This window comes from Sceloporus occidentalis, unplaced genomic scaffold, assembly GCF_023333645.1.
Source record: "Sceloporus occidentalis isolate IW3139 unplaced genomic scaffold, rSceOcc1.0.p SCAF_3, whole genome shotgun sequence".
NCBI lineage: Eukaryota > Metazoa > Chordata > Lepidosauria > Squamata > Phrynosomatidae > Sceloporus > Sceloporus occidentalis.
Window position 1 is genome coordinate 214,506,743 of NW_028316983.1, and position 19,139 is coordinate 214,525,881.

A 19,139-nucleotide genomic window follows, 5' to 3' on the forward strand; every position below is an offset into this window, starting at 1 on the left:
AATTGGTATTTTGTAGTAAAAGAAAATTGTTTTTTTCTGCTTGATTTTTAAAAGTTAAAATACAGCCTTGAGAAAAGTATTTTATATATAGCCTTTGGTATCCAGTGTATACTATTCCTTGTATAATACTATTCCTTGTTCTCTGCCAATAAAGTTGACTTTTGATATGACATTATCTTAGTGCCATATAGCACAAAGTATTAAATGTAGCACATATCTCTTATTAGTCATGTTGTCTTTTGTCACCTTGGAGATATATTTCTGATTTTCATGACAGAACAGGATTTTGAAAAATATTTTTGAGAGATTAATTTAGCTTCTAATTTTTCTTCCATGAACTTTTTTTTTACTGCCCTCTACATTTCCTAGTATTTTAGTGAGTCATGCCTTCTCATGATGTATCCAAACTATTACAGCCTTAGTTTTGTTGTCTTGGCTTCCAAGAACAGTTCAGGCTTGATCTGTTATAGGACAAGCAGCAAAAATGATAATTTGGGGAAAGGATGGAAACATGAAGCAGTCAATATGAATCTTAGCAGCAGCATCTCCTAATTCTCATGTTCTGTAAATAAGGAATTTTCAAGTGTTGACTTATATTTCAAACTATGAAATTAACTTCTCTTTATTTTGACTTTGTGATTAATTTATAAGGGGACTGGACAGATTCGTGGAGGTTGGTGCTATTTGTGGGCTACCAATCATTGTGTAAAAGCCTGGAAGTTTTTTTTTTTGGGGGGGGAGTCAATGTGTCTTCCTTTCCCCCCCAAATCATCTTTCCAGAAAAATTGGGGGGGGGGGGTTGAGTGTGTAATATTTTCTTTTAGAATGGCGAATAAACTTTTTAAAACAAGTTATTGATATATTTATTTACATATTATTTCACATATTATTTTTAAAAACTATGCAGCAAGTAGAAGTTTACATGACACTGTACAGTAGTACTCAGTGTGCTAGTCCTTAGAACCATAAAGGTGAGTGAGTCATTGCCTGGCACTCCACATCAAATTTCTAGGAAAGATTTAAAAAAAAAAAAAACAGTTGTATCCAGTGGGCACAAATTTGGGACTAGTCCCTGGTATATCTGGGTTTCAGGGGAGAGTCAGTTTCCTTACTTCAGATACCCTGAGATGCACTGATGTCCAGTATCTGATTATTGTAATTCCTTTTCCAGGTTTCCATTTCTGAATTCCTTTTTTGGGAGTGGGTGCTTAATATTTGCTTGACACTAGAGATGAAATAATTCTTGAAATTTCTTGAAAAGTCATTAGGAGAGTAGCATTCTTTATGTCCTGGCCCAAATCACTGATAACCCTCCAAATGACACAACACATCTCTTTGGATGGTAGAATTGTAAGGTCCTAATTTATATCAGGCACAAATTCAGATATGTTCACTAATATGCTAATTGCCCAGTTGTAACTTTTTTCTGGAGTTTGATGCCAGCTGCAATTTAATACACAGGAGTTCCCAATAAGAATATGAAGTGTCAGGGCCAATTGATGTCCTGTTCCTGGGATTCTCTCCCTAATCTGATGACATTAAAACAAAAGGCTCATAAAGCAGCAGACTGTATTTAAAACAGGTCAGTTATGTATGAATTGACCTTTCTGCTGGCAGTGGTTTATTAGCCAAGCAGAGGAATAAATGGAACTTACTCTGGAGGCTTGCTGTTCTAAATGAAATAGTGGGACATGATGGAAGGACATAAGGAAAATGACTCTAGTGGGAAAAAGCTATTACAAACTCTTTCCCATCTTGTTGCTGTCCAAGAGCTATTTGTACTTCCCAAAGCAGAATTTCCTATGCTACAGGGGGAAGATTTCAAGAGTTGTGCGTGAGTTCCCCCCCCCCCCCCCCCTTCTGCTGATAGACACAGAAGTGTATGTGTATTGTGTGTGGGTGTTTGTGAAAGAGAATAAGTGAACACAAGTTTGCTCTTAGTCACAAAAATGCTGTGATTACTAAGAGCCAGCATGGGTTTCTCAAAAACAAATGTCCACGTCTTCAAGAAAACCCAAGCAATCAGCCACCAGTCAGCTTGATGTCAGTAGCAGGAAAGATTCTAGAACAGATTGTTAAATATTCTGTGAGCACTCAGAAAAGAATGCTGGGATTACTCAATGTATATTTCTCAAAAACAAGTCAAGGCAGTTTAATTTTGTCTCTTCGTTACTAACAGTTACAAGCTTGATCAATTGGGAGGATGCTATGAGTGTAGTATATCTTGATTTTAATAAAGCTCTTGACAAGGTTCTCCAAAATATTATTGCAGACAAGCTGGTCAGATGTGGGCTCCACAGTCTGAATTTACTAGCTGGATTTGTAGCTGGTTGATGGAGCAAACCCAAAGAGTGTCTCACCAACGGTGGTTCTTCATCCTGGAGACTAGTGGAGTGCTACAGCGTGCTGTCCTGGGCTCCCTGTTCAGTATCTTTATAAATAACTTTGAGTTCCATTTGGGAGAAAGGCAAGAAAAATAGGATCATAAAATAGAGAGCATGTTTATCAAATTATTGAATGATACTGAATTAGGAGGGGTAGTTAATACCCCAGAGAAAAGGATCAGGATTCAAAAGGACCTGAGCTGGACCAAAATAACAAAATGAATTTCAACAGAGGTAAACGGTAAACATTTAGGCAGGAAAAATGAAATGCTTAATTATAGGACAGTGACACCAGTTGATAACAGCACATGTGAAAAGGATCTAAAGGTCGCAGTAGACCACAAGCTACATGAGTCAACTTTGGGATGTGATGGTCAAAAGGCCTATCCTGTTCTAGATTGCATCAACAGGAGTCTAGCGTTCAGAGTGAAAAAATGCAGTACTACTATTTTGCTTTTGGCAAGGCCTCATCTGGAATACCATGTCTAGTTCTAGGCACAACAGTAAAAGAAGTATACAGTGGTACCCCGGGTTACGAAATTAATTCGTTCCGCCGCCGCTTTCGTAACCCGGAAACTTTCGCTAGCCGAAAAGCCCATAGGCGCTAATAGCGAAAGCCGCGATTCCGTGTGAAATCGCGCCGAAAAGCACCAAATTTTTCTTCGTAACCCAAAATAACCTTCGTAACCCGGAAAAATGTTTTTCAATGGATTTTTTTCGTAACCCGGAAATTTCGTAAGGCGGCGCATTCGTATCCCGGGGTACCACTGTATTGGCAAACTGGAATGTATCCAGAGAAGGGTGACTAAGGGCTTAAAGGGGTGAACGCTGCCCTAAAGGGGTGAATGCTAGATCAAGGGTGTGGCAACTTCACACTGCTGCCCCGATCCAGCTACTTGCTGGCTCAAAAAGAGGCAACGAAATGCCACTCCTGAACTGGTTGTCAAGCAGCAAAGGAAATGTTCTGAAAGATATGCTGTAAGCTGTTTGCTGCTGGTTTGATCAAGCCATGCTGAGGATGGGGCTATTTTTCTGGTCACTGGCTAGTGATATACAAAAATGAAATCAGGAGCCACATATAGTCCAGCTTCATCAAATGGATTAAAGTTCATTTGAAAACTACAAAATGGTTTTCATGTTGATTTAGCTAATCATAAAATGGCTGCCATGGGGTGACAAAGGACAAACCTAGAAAATCTAATTCAAACTACATTCTTTCTCTCAGGGTCACCTCTGGCAAAATGCACACGTTAAACAAAACCTTGTATTCCCTTTTTTCCCCAGGATCATTCCTCCAGCTCTCTCATATGCACCTCCCCGCTATCTATGTATAGAGTTGCTAGACTGAAAAATGTACTGTTTATGGTTGTCTAAAAGAAAGATTTCAGCAGGCATTGCTTATAATGCAACTAGGTAAACAATATGTGGTGAAATCTGCTTCTGCATAACCATTAAAGGCATAGGAGCCCTCTTCAGTTATGATAGTGAGGTGCCTTTTCTTTAAAGGATGTGTTCCTACTTGAAATTGAGTAGGCCTGCTGCAAAGTAAAGTGCTGAGTTCCAACCATCTACCTTTTTGAAAATTAAAAATAATCTAATAATGTCTCTGAAGCCTTGTGTGGTCCAGAGACATTTGGGAAAATGAAAAGGTATAATTAAGTGTGGTAGATTTAAAGAACCAACTAGGGCGGTGTTGGGAGGCTGGGTGTGTCGGTGGCTGAGCGGGGTGGCCATAGCCAATGGGGAAGGGGCCCACATGGGGCAAAAGATGGTCTGGGTGGACTTGGAGATGACGGGGCTGGACATCGAGAAAGACCACATCATCGAGATGGCTTGCCTCATAACGGATTCGGACCTGAATGTCTTGGCGGAAGGGCCCAACCTGATCATTAACCAGCCGGATGAGCTACTGGGTGGCATGTCTGAATGGTGCAAAGAACATCACGGGAAGTCAGGCCTAACCAAGGCAGTGCGAGAAAGCACAATTTCTCTATGCCAAGCAGAGTACGAGTTTCTGTCTTTCATCCGACAGCAGACACCGCCAGGACTCTGCCCCCTTGCAGGAAACTCAGTTCATGCAGACAAGAAGTTTCTCGACAAGCACATGCCACGATTCATGAAGAACCAACTATATTTGTGAATAATTTTTATTTCTTACAAAATCATACTACATTCTCCACCTAAAGAGTAGCTCACAAAGAAGACTCCCAGCTAATATTCTAATCAAGCAACTAAAAAGAATTAATGGCAATCAACAAGGCTAGCAATGATAGGATAAATATAATTAAAACATAAATCAGATCAAAAACACCACTGGAAGAAAGAATAGCATCCAATCTGGTTACAAAACATCTTAATGCCAAAGGTCTGAATAAGACTTTTCAGTTGTATGGCAAGACAGTTAACCATCTTAGCTTTCCTTGATAGGGAATTTCACAGCTTGAAAACCATCTGCCCATTTTTAGCAGTATAGATATTCCACATATCTAATGATTATCTGGGCAGAAAGAATTAGATTGCAATCTCATGTATGTTTACCCAGGAGTAAGCCCTTTTAAATAAGCAGGTCTTTCTTACAGCCAAACCTACATAGAAGTTCTGACTGGGGATTCTGGAAATTAGAATAAGAAAGTAGTTTTTTGAAGCTCTGTTCAATAAATGTTTCTCTTCAGCCTCATTATCCTGGGGCAGCAGTGCATTTTGTCACACTTCAGGAGGGTCAAGAGAATGAAAGCAAGAGACTTCTTTACTTGACCTGCAAGTTAAATGACTGATTCTGAAAAAGAAGGTACCTTGTTTAACACTGCATTATGCATAGTATTTTGAGGCAAAATTATTCAGCTCCTTTTAAATGTCGGAGGTGCAACTGGACTTTGCTGAGGCCCAAAATATTTTGGTAAAATAGATCATAGGGGTGTTTTGCAACCTACAGTACAAATCATACAGGACTTAAGACATGAGGTTGTTTGTAAATCCTGTATGATTAGCTAAACACAGCTGAATTAGTATTGCTTCAAATTTACCATTAGGGTGGTGAGAAGGAGGGACTGTCAGGAACACACCTGTCAAGGGATGAAGGAAGGGGTGGTGGTGAGGGGGAGGGGAATAAAGCCTGCCAGTATACTAAGTAAGTAGCACAGGAGTAGGTGGCTCTGCAGGTATTATTGGACTGCAATCCCCAGAAGCCTCAACCAGCACAATCTGTAGTGAAGAATGTAGAGATTTATAGTCAAGCTACTGTATGGAGACTTAGCTGTTTCCTGAAATAAAGCTGTCCAAAACACCAGGTGTGTGATGGTCCTAAAAAAGGTCAGTGTGGTGATTATGTTCAGCCTGAAACAGTGTGAAACACTACATAGTTATAGTGTATATGATTCTACTTTAACTGAATCATAGTTAAACATTCTACAGAATCCTGTGGCTGGATTTTAGGGAACAGTAGTTAAAATTGTCATCCAGCGATCTCTACTGTCTGTGACCAAGCTACAGAATCCCCAGGATTCCATGAGATGTTGCCATGGCAGTTGAAGTGGAATGATAGTGCTATAATAGTGGAGCATGCAAGGGGCCTAGGTCAAGCTATGTCATGTATAGTGAGGTTCAAAGGAGTTGAGGTTTCAAGCAAGGGGATAAATGAACTTGATTGGTCATACAAATGCTGTTTAGAGGAAACTGTGATGGAACAGGTTTGAAAAGGGGAAGCTAAGAATGAAATGTTGGGCTGTAGGAACCTATCATAGAGCAGGATGGATAAAAATCAATGATTTCAAAAATCAATGCTAAGGTTTAGTATATAAGATTCCCAGCAATCTTGGATCGAAGATATGAAAAAAACTCTCTTTATCTGAGGGACAGTGGAGTCACTAGATGAAGTGGAAGAACTACATGTGCAATGTATCCCATTAAACTGCCTTACCCTATTATTCTAATGTAAAGGAACAATATTTGAGCCATATTCTCACCCAGAAATCTGCATTTGAGCCATATCCCCACCACGTTATCAGGTACTGCTTTATTTGCTAAAAAGATTAGGCCAGAATGAAGAATTACAACTGTCAAGTGTTTGCCTTTCTCCATTGTTATTACATGAAAGCATTTGAAAGACAACAGTATATGAAATCTTGATGGCCTGAATGTATGAATTCAGATTAGTGCTTGCCTGTTTTATATTGCATCTGTTGCGGAATTTTTATATGCAAATAAAATTTCTTGCTTTCTTGTTACTAAAGTTTTCTTTCATTGATCTCTTCCGGCGAGTCTATTCCCCCTATCTGCTATAACAATTATAAGAAGACACTTCATTTTGAGCATGTTTGTCAGACATTAGCTGTTGATATGGATATTATATAGGATTGATTTATTGTTGTGTTTTTATGGACTTTATTTTCTATAAATTGTAATTTTAACTGAACTGTAATTTTAAATTTACTGTTGTACTCCCACCTCAATCTGTGGGAAATATGAATAAAAACTATTATTATTATTATTATTATTATTATTATTATTATTATTTCACAAACAACATGGTTGAAATGAAACCTGAATAATAAGCATTCAGGCTGACTTAATGACACTGTATCATTTTATTGGGCAGAAGGAGATAGCTACTTCAAGCAGCAGATTTTGTGTCTCGTGAAAGGGCTACAAATTTTTATTTAATTTGCAATCATTATTATACCAAGTTCAATCAAACAAAAACCTAACTCAAAAACTAGAACACCAATGTAGTCAGGAAAATATGAGTAAAGGCCTATATATTTATCAGTAAAAATAACAAATCAACACATAGCCAAACAGTCAAACATACAGCCATATTGTAAAGAAATGAACAGCCATTTCACAAATGGGACAGCTTCACATGATTTGTTCCAAATAACAAGGATTGATATTTACGGATATGTATAAGTAAAAAGCAGCTGGACATTAATCACAACCGTAGCAGAAGCCAAGTATCAAAAGCTATAAATAAATCAGTAAAAAACCCTTTTTGAAACTCTCTTCAGAAATTAAAGTCTAGATTGTGAATCAGATGTATGTAACTGTAACTCCATAATACCATACAAATATAAATGCTGAAGGCAAACCTCATTTAAGTGAAGATTCACCAAACTGAATAAGGCTCAATTCAGACCTCCAGTTTGGTAACTCTTAAGTTAAACTTTGTGCATGTTATCTGATGCTTTGTGTTGATTTATGTTAATTTTTTTTAAAAAAAACACTGATATATTTGTGCACCTTTACTGATATTTTTCTGACTTTGTTGGTGTGCATATTGTGGTTTTATTTCCAGGCTTATTTGAGACTAGGGGTGTATCTCCATTGAGGAAATAATGCAGCTAGACACCACTTTAGCTGCCATGGCTCCATACTATGGAATCCTGGAATTTATAGTTTATTGTGGTACCAGATTGCTCTGACAGAGAGGGATAAATATCTCACAAAACTACAAATCACAGAACTCCATAGCATTGAGCCACAGTAGTTAAAGCAGTGTCAGGCTGGGTTATTTCTTCAGTGCAGATGCAGCCAAAATTGCTTTGACATAGATGAGCTGCGAGGGGGAGGGGGGAGCAGAATTTGTAGCGCTGTCTCAGGCAGCAGCTTGTCTTGGAATGACTCTGATGATGTACATGTAGAATTTGATCATTTTAAATGACAAAATAGAATTACAAACCTGTAAAGTAACCTCGGGTGACAGACCTGTAACTATTCCATATTCTATTATGCTACATATTCATGATCATAGCATTATTGCCAGAAGAGGAAATACCATCCCAAACCCACCTTAAACATGAGAAACTGAGCGGTGTGGTGCGGGCAAATGGGGCACTTGAGGACGAAGTAGCTAACTCCCTCTCATTTCCGAGCTCTGGTGTAATGATCAGAGCTTCCAGGAGTCAATTTCATAGGTCATTCATAACTACATTTACAAATTATGTAAATTTGTAATTTACATAATTACAAATGTGATGTAGGATCTCAGCCCTTATTTATAAAATTATAATAATATATAATGCAGGAACTATTCACACAAGTACAGCTAAGGCTCCTTGACTCCTTGACCTTTCTCTTTTTGTGACATGGAATAGTGTAGAGGTGGGAAAATCTTGAAGCTCACAGAGCTGGTCCAACAACTTGTACAGTTCAGACCCACATAAGCTTCCCAAAAATTATTCTTGTAGACTTTGTACAACATTGTACAGTTGCAGTCTCCCAGTTTTTTTCAGCAGCTACCCTGAATGCACATATGACTTGAGGCAGAATCTGTGACAGTGCTGCACCATGAACCCTCTTTCACATGGATTCCTTGACTGTGCAAAGACTGGCTGAAAATGGCTATAATTTTATAGAAGAGAAAAACTCAGATGCTGTGAAAGCTGAATTGGACATCCCTTATGCACAGCCCCAGATATAGGTTGTGGCACAAGAATTTGCCAGTTACGCTTACTTCCTCTCTTTAACTTCAACGGTAAGAATATCTCCTTCTCCAGGTGTGGTGGAAGGAGTCATGGTAATGATAAGGGACTGGTCAGTGATTCCTCTCAGCAGAGTTGGTTTAGGAGGAGGAGGAGGTGGTAGTGGAGGTGGAGGTGGTGATGATGATGGCAGTGGTGGTGGCTGCTGCCAGTTGGCAACTGGTTCTTCCTCATGGGCAACTGACTTAGCTTGCATTTGAGGTGCTTGACCCTCAGGAGCTGGTGGCGGCTTTTCTTCTGTTGGTTTGATTTGAAGCTTTGCTTTCCTTTTTTCTTTTTTTCCCCTTTCTGCTTTTTCCTTTTCTTCATTTTCTTTCCTTTCTTGTTCTTCTTTTGCTTGCCTTTCCTGTTCTTGCCTTTCTTTTTCTTCCTGAAACAAAAACAGTCAAATATTAACCCGTCTTTTCCTTTTTTTCTTTTTCTGCCTTTTCCTTTTCTTCTTTTTCTCTCTTTGCTTCTTCTTCCCTTTCCTTTTCCTCCTGAAACAAAAACAGTTAAGCATTATTAAATAAAGATGCATGATGGGAAATGAAGAAGACGACATAGTTCTTGTTCATAGAGGAAAGGATGGGGCAATCCAGTAAGAATGGCTAATATGCAACCCACATTCATTTCTTTATGGTTTGACCCCTTCAGAAGCTCTACCAGGCTTAAGTGACTACATAAATGATCACACAATGCCCAGAGGTCTACTTGGAAGGGAAAAGTCACAAAATGATGACTTGCCCACTCAAAAGAGTCACATTTATCTACTCATTGTGAAAAGGGAAGCTATATTTATTGTACCATTTAATTCCTCAGTATCTCACTACCATCTGAGGTAGCAGAAATTACCAGCTGTACTGAATCAGACCAAGAGTCCATGTGGTCCTGCTTCCTCTTTCCCACAGTGGTCAGTCTAATATCTGTGGGAAATACTAAGTATTTATTCATTACACTTGTATTCTGCCTGTAGTCCAGTATACCCAAGGTAGTGTATGTGACTCTCCTCCTATCCACTTTATCTTTACAACAAGAACACATAGATAATGCTGGGAGAAAGTGATGGGCCAATGTGACCCACTGAAATTGCAGGGCAAAGTAAATACTAGATCCTTCCAAGACCCAATTCAACACTCTTAAGTCAGACACCTTGTCCAACATTTCCAAGACCCAGTCCAACACCCTATCTATCTGAGGCAGTGATGATCTATTTCAGAGAACTGCAAAAGTACAATAAGGCCTTCTGTTAATTAATTCAATCTACAATAGATCCACCGAAGCAACTATTAAATGGAGAGTCAACACACAGTTAAATTCCATTGATTTAATAGATCTTCTCTCTTTGGGATTAAAATAGGATTCAGGTCAAAGTCTGAAATCCTGAACATAGTTACTAGAAATTCCCTTCTCAGGTAGCTCTGTCAATCCAGTTGTTTTTAGCTGAGCTCTGAAAACCTTTAAATGAGCGCTAAAGATCTTTAAAAAAAACTGCAGCAGATTTTTTTTTTTTTTTTGTGATAACTTTTATGGAGGCTCTTTTGTTTTTTATGTGACTTAAGATCGGTCTAACTAAAAATTTTCTTGGCAAGGTTTATTTGGAGTAGGTTTGCCATTGCCTTTATCTAAGAAGGAGAGAGGTCACTTGCACAATGTCACCCAGTGGATTTCCATGGCTGAGCAGGGATTTGAACCCCTGATCTCTCAGAGACCTAGTCCAACATTCAGACCACACACAATGCTGATTCTGCTTGTCTCTATCCTGATACATTTTAAATAGATATGTGATAGTGCTTTTTTGTTGGTGTGTGGTTTTATTTTTATAGCCATCTTGGGAAATGTTAATTTTGTAAAGTGTGAATGATCAATATAGATATGTAAAATAAATTATCCCCAGATCTCATTGGACAGAGTGCCTGCAGGCCTTATCTACGGGATATATGACAGGAGTTTTTTCAGGCCTTAGCTTCCTTTGGCAGCTGGGATGTTGTAAAAGGCTCACAGAAGGTTTTTTTCTAAGTCCTGTACTGAACCCTCCAGGGTGTTTGCAGCTAGAAAATGTATGGGTTTCAATGCTGGCATTCTACTTCTAGCCTTGCTTTCAAATAGTATTACAGGTCCAAATGGAACTATGAGCTCTCTCTCCCCTTACCCTTCCATTACTCCTGGCTTTTTGATTTGCTAATATTGCACTAACACAGTTTATATGCAAGTATTTTCTCACTGAGTCAGTGAGCCCTGGCACCAACCTGGAAAGTGTGGTCATAACTACCAAGGCTTTATACAGCAACATAACAACAAAAATCACTTTTTCTCTTCTTTCAACCCCAGTTTCCTAAAGATTTTTCTCCCCTCCTGTAGAAGCATTGCAAATCCCTGAGACTTCAGCTGTTGCTGTTCTTCTGGTAACCCTACCATTGTTATTTTCTATAGAGAGTGAATGACAGCATGGATGGAAAAGAAATGAATGACTACTGTCTTCATTCAGAATGTTTTTTTTAAATTATATCTCCTTTTAAGACTTTCTCTAACATAGCCATAAATTCAGCAGAAGTGTCTATGCCTGTTCACACATTCTTAGCAGCTTGAAGGTATATTCTAGTTCAGATTAGGATTGAGACCTTTGAGTGCTTCCAGATGCACTGTGCAGCTATCTTGGCTTTAGTTCTTTAATGGATTTGCTTATTATGATGCAAGGAAAAGCAAAAGAATAATGGAGAAAAAATCCAAATGATTTAATTGATGACCCTCTGTAAAATTCTATGAAAAAGAATGGCAATTGTACAATAAAAGATATGAGTTTAGGGGAAAAATGACTTTCCAGAGGCCATGCTGGCTGGGGATTCTTGGAATTATAGTCCAAATCATATCTTTTCCAATCAATCTAAAAGCCTCATCGGGAAGAACCCTTACAAAAGCTAGATTCCTTATTGATAGATATTCCTTTAACTGGGCACAGTCCTGAGATATTTTCCTCCCTTATTACTTCTACAGTCCATACTGCCCATTGTAATTTTTCTGACTTGGTGAATACCTGTTCTCTCTTCATCTTGATAACTGCAGCCATGCCACCACCTTTTCCACCAAGCAAGGCTTGGAACATCTTGGGAGGTTCTATTTTCTGTGTGAGCAAGGAAAAGCCTTTTGCAGTTGGGGCAGGTCCTCCAACAGGCTTGCCTGTCTTCTTTATGAGAGCTCTGGATCATGGAAAGAGAGGGAGAAAAAGGAACATGTGAAATAGTGTTAAAGATTCCCAGAACAGCCATGCCTCTTCTTATTTATTCTTCCAGTTTCTGTTAATCTTTCTGATATTCATTTCCCAGCCAGCCAGTGAAATTTATACAGATTTTCTATTGCCTTTTATTCCAGACTCAAGGCTTTATACTATGTCTGACCTTCAGCCTCTGTTTCCATTATTTTATTTCATTTATTATGTTTCATTCTCCCTTTCCTCCAAGGAGGTCAGGGCAGTGAATAGCTCCCCTTCCCATCCGATTAAAATTCTATTAGGAACAAAATAATTCTGCCTTGCTTCCTTGAGTATTAACCTGCTTTTGATCGTGGAGTACTAATGCTCCACTACACATGTGTATGTGCACATGCACACACATGCGTGCACGCATGCACATATTTATTGCCCTCCCAGGGACGTTATTCTTTCAGTTTTAAGCAATAGCCATTTTATTTCATGGTATATTTCAAGCCAGTATTTGTTTAAAAAAAATTAATTTAGGAAATGTCAGTGATTTCTTGCAGAAACTTTCATGAATGTTTGATGTAGCCTGTTGAAACTACTCCAGAAATAATATGGGGAAACTGAATTGATTCATTGACTGCCTCCAAGACATCTGAAAAAAATTAATCCCAGTGCCAGAGTTAGTGTGGGTAGGGCCCTGGCATGTAACTCAGAGTGACCTTCTTGGTTAGACTTTAGAAAAGTTAATTTGCTGACTACAGTCCCCAAATTACATGATCACTAGCCATGTTGACTAGAGGATTCTGAGATTTGCAGTCCAGAAAAATAAAATTTCTAGGTTATGTAGGCATTAGAATTAAGAAAAATCCTGATACATTAGACCAAAGGGAGCCAGCATAGTGTAGTGGTTTGAGTATTAGACTACAACTCTGGAAACCAGGGTTTGAATCCCCCTACTTGGACATTGAAACCTGCTGGGTGACCTTGGTCAACTAACACTCTCTCAGCCTCAGAGAAATTCAAACCCCCTCTGAACAAATTTTGAAAGAGAACTTCATCAAATCATAAAACCAGAATTTGTAGAACAGAATTATGGCTATTAACTGTGTTGTGTCAATAAACAATAAGATAGAGACACACTTTCCCTTCTTCCTCAAAATCCTGTCAGAGTCAGGGTAGTGCACCAAGATTTCATTCAAAGTCTTCTTGTCAAGAATAAAAAGATTGGCAAATCCATGGGCTACAACATTTGCTGTCCGCCGATTTCCTCCACTTGCTGCTAATAGGCTGAAATGGCAAAAACAAAACAAAAAGAGGTATTCTTCTTAGTTTCTGATCAGCTCTAGGAGGAGATTACTCTATTGCTCGATATTCTAATTGAAGTATGCTGCTAAATTTTAAATTAAACCTGCAACTTCCTGTCCTGTCCTCTGTTGATATGAAAAACATATGTTCTACAAAACCTTTCTGACATAATTTTAAACATTTGAAAATTTATATTCTCCACCTTATGTACTTTTCTCTGACTTCATATGGCCTATTGGTCTTGTCAGTCTTCATTTTGAGCTATGGTGTCTGGACCTAAACATAGTCTTTATAGCTCCAGACTATTTTTGACACTGGGTGGCAAGGTGCATAAGGCATGTGGGTGGGAAATCAAAATATGTGTATGCACTAACTAGTTAGAAAATTTAAAAGATAATGGAGAAAAACTATTGCAATACTACTGTTGTTTCTGCTTCCTATAGCGTTCATGCCGTATGGCTCTCATCCACATTCCAGTTAAACAGAAGTACCTGTACCTAATCATTTCGTCTCCTATATTTCCAACAATGTAATAGGGCTAAATCAGGGATGGCAATCTTGTAGCACTTCAGATGCTTCTGGACTGCAAGTTCCAGCATCTCTAGCCTGTGTAGCCATTGGTGAGGAAGTGGCTGGGTGAAGAATGCTGGGAGCTGAAATTCAGCAACATCTGAAGGGCCCACCCCTGAATTAAACCAGTGCTTCTCAGACTATCTGATATGAGGTCCTGGAAATGTGTTTTTTTAAATTATTCCAGGAACTAGTACCATATTTGTGCCCATTTGTCTTGGAAACTTTCCATGGACTGACAGGCAATGGTTAGATTGCCACTGGTCCACTGACCACCATTTCATGTAGTATAGGACTAAATGTACTTCAGTAAAAATATATGAAGTTTATGGATTAGTACGAGTTGTAAACAGCTCTCTGAAGCCCTATCATCCCCTCACTATGTATGCAGAAGGTTGCACATTTAATCCTTGGCAGGATCAGGCATCAAGTGATGCGGAAGGGCTCTGCTTAAGATTTGCAGTTACTGTCAGTTCAAGTAGACAGTACCAAGCCAGATGACCTGGTATAAGGCAACTTCTTATGTTTCTATCCCCTGCTAGATAAAATTTATTGACTTGATGTGTCATTGAAGTTAAGGGTGAAGCTCCTGTTGGTTTCTAGCTGTTCTGAACGGCACCAGAAGTAGCACAATCCAATTATAAAAGTAAGTAACGTCAGGATTACACAGCAAACCAGTCTACAAAAATGTACCTTCTTTTATATAAGACGAAAAAAGAGTATATGAACGCAAGCGTACAAGTGGTAAATGCTAATTAATATAGCATTTTGAATTTAGTTAGACCCATTTAGAAATATAGAAACAAGAAAAAAAATCAGCTATTCACCTACAAATATTTGTGCTCAGATGCTGTATATACAAAAATATGCATGCTCTCCCCACTTCCCCTGTCTGCTTTCTGATATATTTCCTTAGAGTGTTAAAAATCTTTGCTTGGGAAGGAAGATGGATGGGTTAGGAAGATGGAAAGGTAACAAACAATATAATTTATTTTATGGCCTTCAGATGCCTAAAGAGTGCTGGATTGTGCTTGGTTTATAAATATTCAAGTAAAGACAGTGGGCACTATCCAACTGAAGTGAAGTACTTTGCTGGTTACAATCAAAGTATGTGTTTCTCTTCTCTATTGAAACAACTGGGCCCTAGAAGTGCTTCAATTTGGCTGGATAGAGCTTAGTGTCCTGCTACACAGATCAATCCTTAGCCTTTATTTATCCTTAAGAGCAATTTAGTTTAAATTAAACTCCAGAAATCTGTAGAAAAGTTCAGAAATGGTTTGATGCTGGTGTTAATAATTTTTTTAATAAACTTTTATTTATTATTATTTTAAAAAACACTCCAGTTTTGGTCACAGTTTGCCAAATTTGCTTAGATCATAATAGCACACTTTCTCTGTTTAAATTTTGAAGGGGAAAAAACATAATAAACAACAGGAGTGGGAATGAAGGACTGATGTCTAAAGTGGATACAGAGAGGGAGTTATATTCACCAATAATGAATTTATGCAGCTGTCCACTTGGGCATATTCATGCCACATAGCTACAGTGGATCCGTAATTTGCTCCAAGTTTTAGTCTGAACTATTTTGCAACAGATCTTAGCACCCTGGATAGCTTCTTCAAAGTTCAGAGTCAAACTGGCATGGATTTTCTACATCATTGACCTGAAAGCCTGGTCTGTAAATTCTAGTAAGGTGGTTTAATTTTAGAAATCTGTTTTCCCCTGTGTCCCTACCCCCCCCCCCCCCCCGAATGAGATTTCCCCTCTGGATTTTCTTGGCATCACTATGAGAAAAAATGCTATTTTGACAAAGGCTGGAGCTAGTTTATAGCCCAGGCTCTTTCTGCTAAAACCTGCCAGAAGACAGCGTAGTGCAGGATCCAGGTGTTGTTTAACTGCATGTGATAAACTGGAGCACAGTTCGGTTCCAGTTGCCATCCTGCTAGTATTAATCTCCTGCTGGCAACTCTAATCTGCTTTTGGAAAACAGGTGAACAGCAATGTGCCAGGTTTAACTTTATCCTCTACTTGCAGCCCACCCTTTGGCAGTGGGAATATGCCAGTTGTATTTAACAAAATGCCAACCTCTCCTACTAGTCTACAAACAGGCAGCCCATGAACACATGTTCTAAAGTTTCCCAAAGACAGAGGGCATAATCCACCAGCAGATTCCCCTGGAAGAGGACCACTCAAAAGAATAGCCAGGAAAGTCAGTGCCGTATGTAATCTTATAAGGCAATCCATGAAAATATGGAAATTTTGGGGTGAAGTAGCATTCCTTGTCTGTTTATCATGGATTATCTTTATCTCTGGGATGGTCCACACACATACATCACAATATCACCCATGTTTATTCTGATGTACTATGACCACTCAGGCTTACTCTCTAGTTAATAGGTTTAGAATTGCAAATGTAGTTTTCTAAACCTAATCACTAACAGTGCTGAATTTGAGGATTGGCTCCATTGAAAAATGTCTTTTAGTGATGTGGAAGCTCTTATTAGCAGCAATTTAAGACTGTGATGGCTTGTTCATAGATACAAGCCTTTGAATTCTGCACAGTGATTATAGAAGCAACATTGTGCAGCTCCAATATTTTTAATGATGCTCTAGATTTGTTCAACTGTATGAAACATTTTATCCAAAGCTATACAAGAATACCTGATCTCTCCAAATACAGCTCCCGCTCTCAAGGTGACCAGGACTTTGGTGCCATCAGGACCCCCAAGTACTTGAACCTCACCTTGTTTAATGATGTACATTTCTCGACCAATTTCTCCCTAGATGCACACACACAGAAGAAAACATTGGAGGTTCATTGTAGCCTGATGGTGATGAATGTTATCCTAAATGGAAGGCGGTAAAGGCCTTTCCTCCCCACAACCTAAGGATTTCCCCCAAATTGAACCCCCAGCACTGATGAAGCTACTTTTTGTATCGTGTGGTAAGATGACGATGGACACAATAAATAGAGCAAGAAGAATGATATCTTCCCATGTGGGCTTCCTCACTTCTTTTTACAAAGGTTTTCAATTATATGACTACATCCCAAGAAAGTCTGGGATGGTGAACATGGGGTTGCTCCATTTTTACCCATTCATAATCTTGCAGTCCAAGTTGGTGTGGAAGAAAATACAAAACTTGTTGTTGTGTGCCTTCATGTTGCTTCCAACTTATGGTGATCCTATGACAAACCTATCATGGGGTTTTCTTGGCAAGATTTGTTTAGAGGGGGGTTGATATTGCCTTCCCCTGCATCTGAGAGACTGTGACCTGCCCAAAGTGGGTTTCCATGGCTGAGTGGGTATTTGAATTCTGGTCTCCCAGGGTCCTAGTCCAACACTCAAACCATTGTATCATGCTGGGTCTCAAACATACAACACCTTGGTGTAAATCATATTGTTAGTCCTGAGTGGTGTAAAGTCATTAAATAAGTTGGATTTACTTATGTGTTGACTTACAATTCAACAATTAATTCAGTAGATCTGCTGTAGTTAGGATTAACCAGCAGCATTTCAAACCTCATTGGTATGAAATAGCCACCACTTTATTGGTTAGAGCTCAAGTGCACAGATGAAGCATAGGCACGAAACAACCTGCTTGCTGATGGATGGACCCCCAAACCCAGCTGAAGCATCATGGGATGATACTATGAGAGAATTCACTTAAATTCAAACCACTGCATTGTTCTTCTGTCACTGTGGAGTGAAGCCAACTCTTCAGCCCCTGAGCTGGACATGCACCAGAAAACATTCACCTCCTTTGTGATGATTTGCAAAATAACATAACGGGTGCACAGGCTCCACTTGCCAGCTTGGTGAGCTTTGTGGCTGTCTTAAAGTCAAACACTTTTACCCATGGATGATGCCATTCACAAATGTGTTCACTTGCAATCTTGCACATTCTGGAGATTACATCACCTGTAGCAGCATTTCATGTAGCAATGTGTGGTGGTATGCAGAGAATAATGGGATGTTTTTGAAGAAGTGAAAATTTTGCATTTGTAGAGTGGAATGTGTGCAAACATGGTCTGATATAAATAGTCCCTTACCTCTGCAGCTTCTTTTAGGAAAATAACTCATTGTTGGGAGACATAATCACTAATCTTCTACATCATATGTTGTTTGGTTTAAATAATCAGTGAGGGAAACAACAGATGGGAGGAGAATAAACTGTTTTGGAGAAAATGCAGCAAGGCTTCATCTCCAAGGTACAAATGTGTTGTCCCTCTTACTTATACAAGCACCTGCATGGTTCAGTGATTTTTTTTTTACTTGATTGCCATTCTTTGAACAGATTTCAACAGAAGGTAATGTTGTCCCTTAAACAGGCAGAATTTTATATTTTCAGTGCTATTCAGCAGTTCTGCCACCCACCGCTCAACCCCATGCCAAACAATCTGCCTGGTTGTTTACTGGGGAGATGAGCCACACCATGGAAGACTCAATCAGTACTGTATTGCCAGTTTGGGAACTGGGAAGGATTTTTAATTTTTACAAGAGCTAACCAATCAGCATTTAGCATAGCTATTTTGTCCTCAGAAATGAAGAACTGTTGGCTTCTGGGCTCAACATTGTATTTTGAAAATGTGTTGATTTGTCAAGAAACAGAAGGATCACCTCTCAAATAGGTAAATAAGTCTCAAACTTAACATGTGCAATATACAACTGGATTTGGGATTTTCTACCAGATGAATTTGTTAGATTAAAAAAATGTGTTCAAGGTTCTAGCTTCTGTTTCACTTGGAAGAAGAATAAAGCTTTTAACCTTCATAAACTTCCTTTTTATGCACTGAGCAGATTCTCTCTGAATAGATGCTACTTTTAGTATCCCTTTAATTCACCTTGCCTCTTGCATTCTCCAAGACAAGCACAGCACCAGCAACCCAAACAAATGAAACATTGCACATTCAAAAGTAAATCAGCATTTTAATTATTTTTCCTAATGTATCATTTGCATAATTTCAAAGGGGAAATCAAGAATAATCAGCCAACCAAAGCATCTGCTGCTTCTTGCATATCTACCAGCTCATTTGCAAGCTGATTAGCATCCAAACGAAGCCAATTATACCTGGACAAATAGGAATGAAATGTCTGAGCTTATGATATATGTACCCCAATCAAAGTAATCTAGTATGTTAAAATAGAAAAACCACAATAAAAATGGAGCCTTTATATAGCTAGTATGGTCCAGTGGTCTGAGTATCCTTTTTGTAGACCAGAGGTGGGA

The 19,139-nt window shown here is 38.8% G+C and overlaps 2 protein-coding genes across 2 annotated transcripts in view; one reads left to right on the forward strand and one right to left on the reverse strand.

Moving 5' to 3' along the window:
* The first annotated feature begins 4,127 nt into the window (after positions 1–4,127).
* On the forward strand, positions 4,128–4,555 carry LOC149317470 (oligoribonuclease, mitochondrial-like). The gene has a single exon (XM_089517579.1). The coding sequence runs from the start codon at positions 4,141–4,143 to the stop codon at positions 4,522–4,524; it is 384 nt and encodes a 127-aa protein (XP_089373705.1). The 5' UTR covers positions 4,128–4,140; the 3' UTR covers positions 4,525–4,555.
* A 2,286-nt stretch (positions 4,556–6,841) lies between these two features.
* The window catches only part of LOC149317471 (cyclic nucleotide-gated channel beta-3-like), a 76,799-nt gene continuing 64,501 nt past the window's right edge, over positions 6,842–19,139 (reverse strand). The window contains exons 16-20 of the mRNA XM_089518378.1: positions 16,572–16,690; positions 13,176–13,322; positions 11,874–12,036; positions 9,262–9,339; positions 6,842–9,230 (exon numbers count right to left, since the gene is read on the reverse strand). Coding sequence (XP_089374504.1) covers positions 8,829–9,230; positions 9,262–9,339; positions 11,874–12,036; positions 13,176–13,322; positions 16,572–16,690 — 909 coding nt within the window. The 3' untranslated portion in view covers positions 6,842–8,828. The remainder of the gene's footprint in view (positions 9,231–9,261; positions 9,340–11,873; positions 12,037–13,175; positions 13,323–16,571; positions 16,691–19,139) is intronic.

Bases quoted from the DNA above. Each gene is read 5' to 3' on its own strand.
- LOC149317470 (XM_089517579.1), top strand. From the start codon at position 4,141: ATGGGGCAAAAGATGGTCTGGGTGGACTTGGAGATGACGGGGCTGGAC.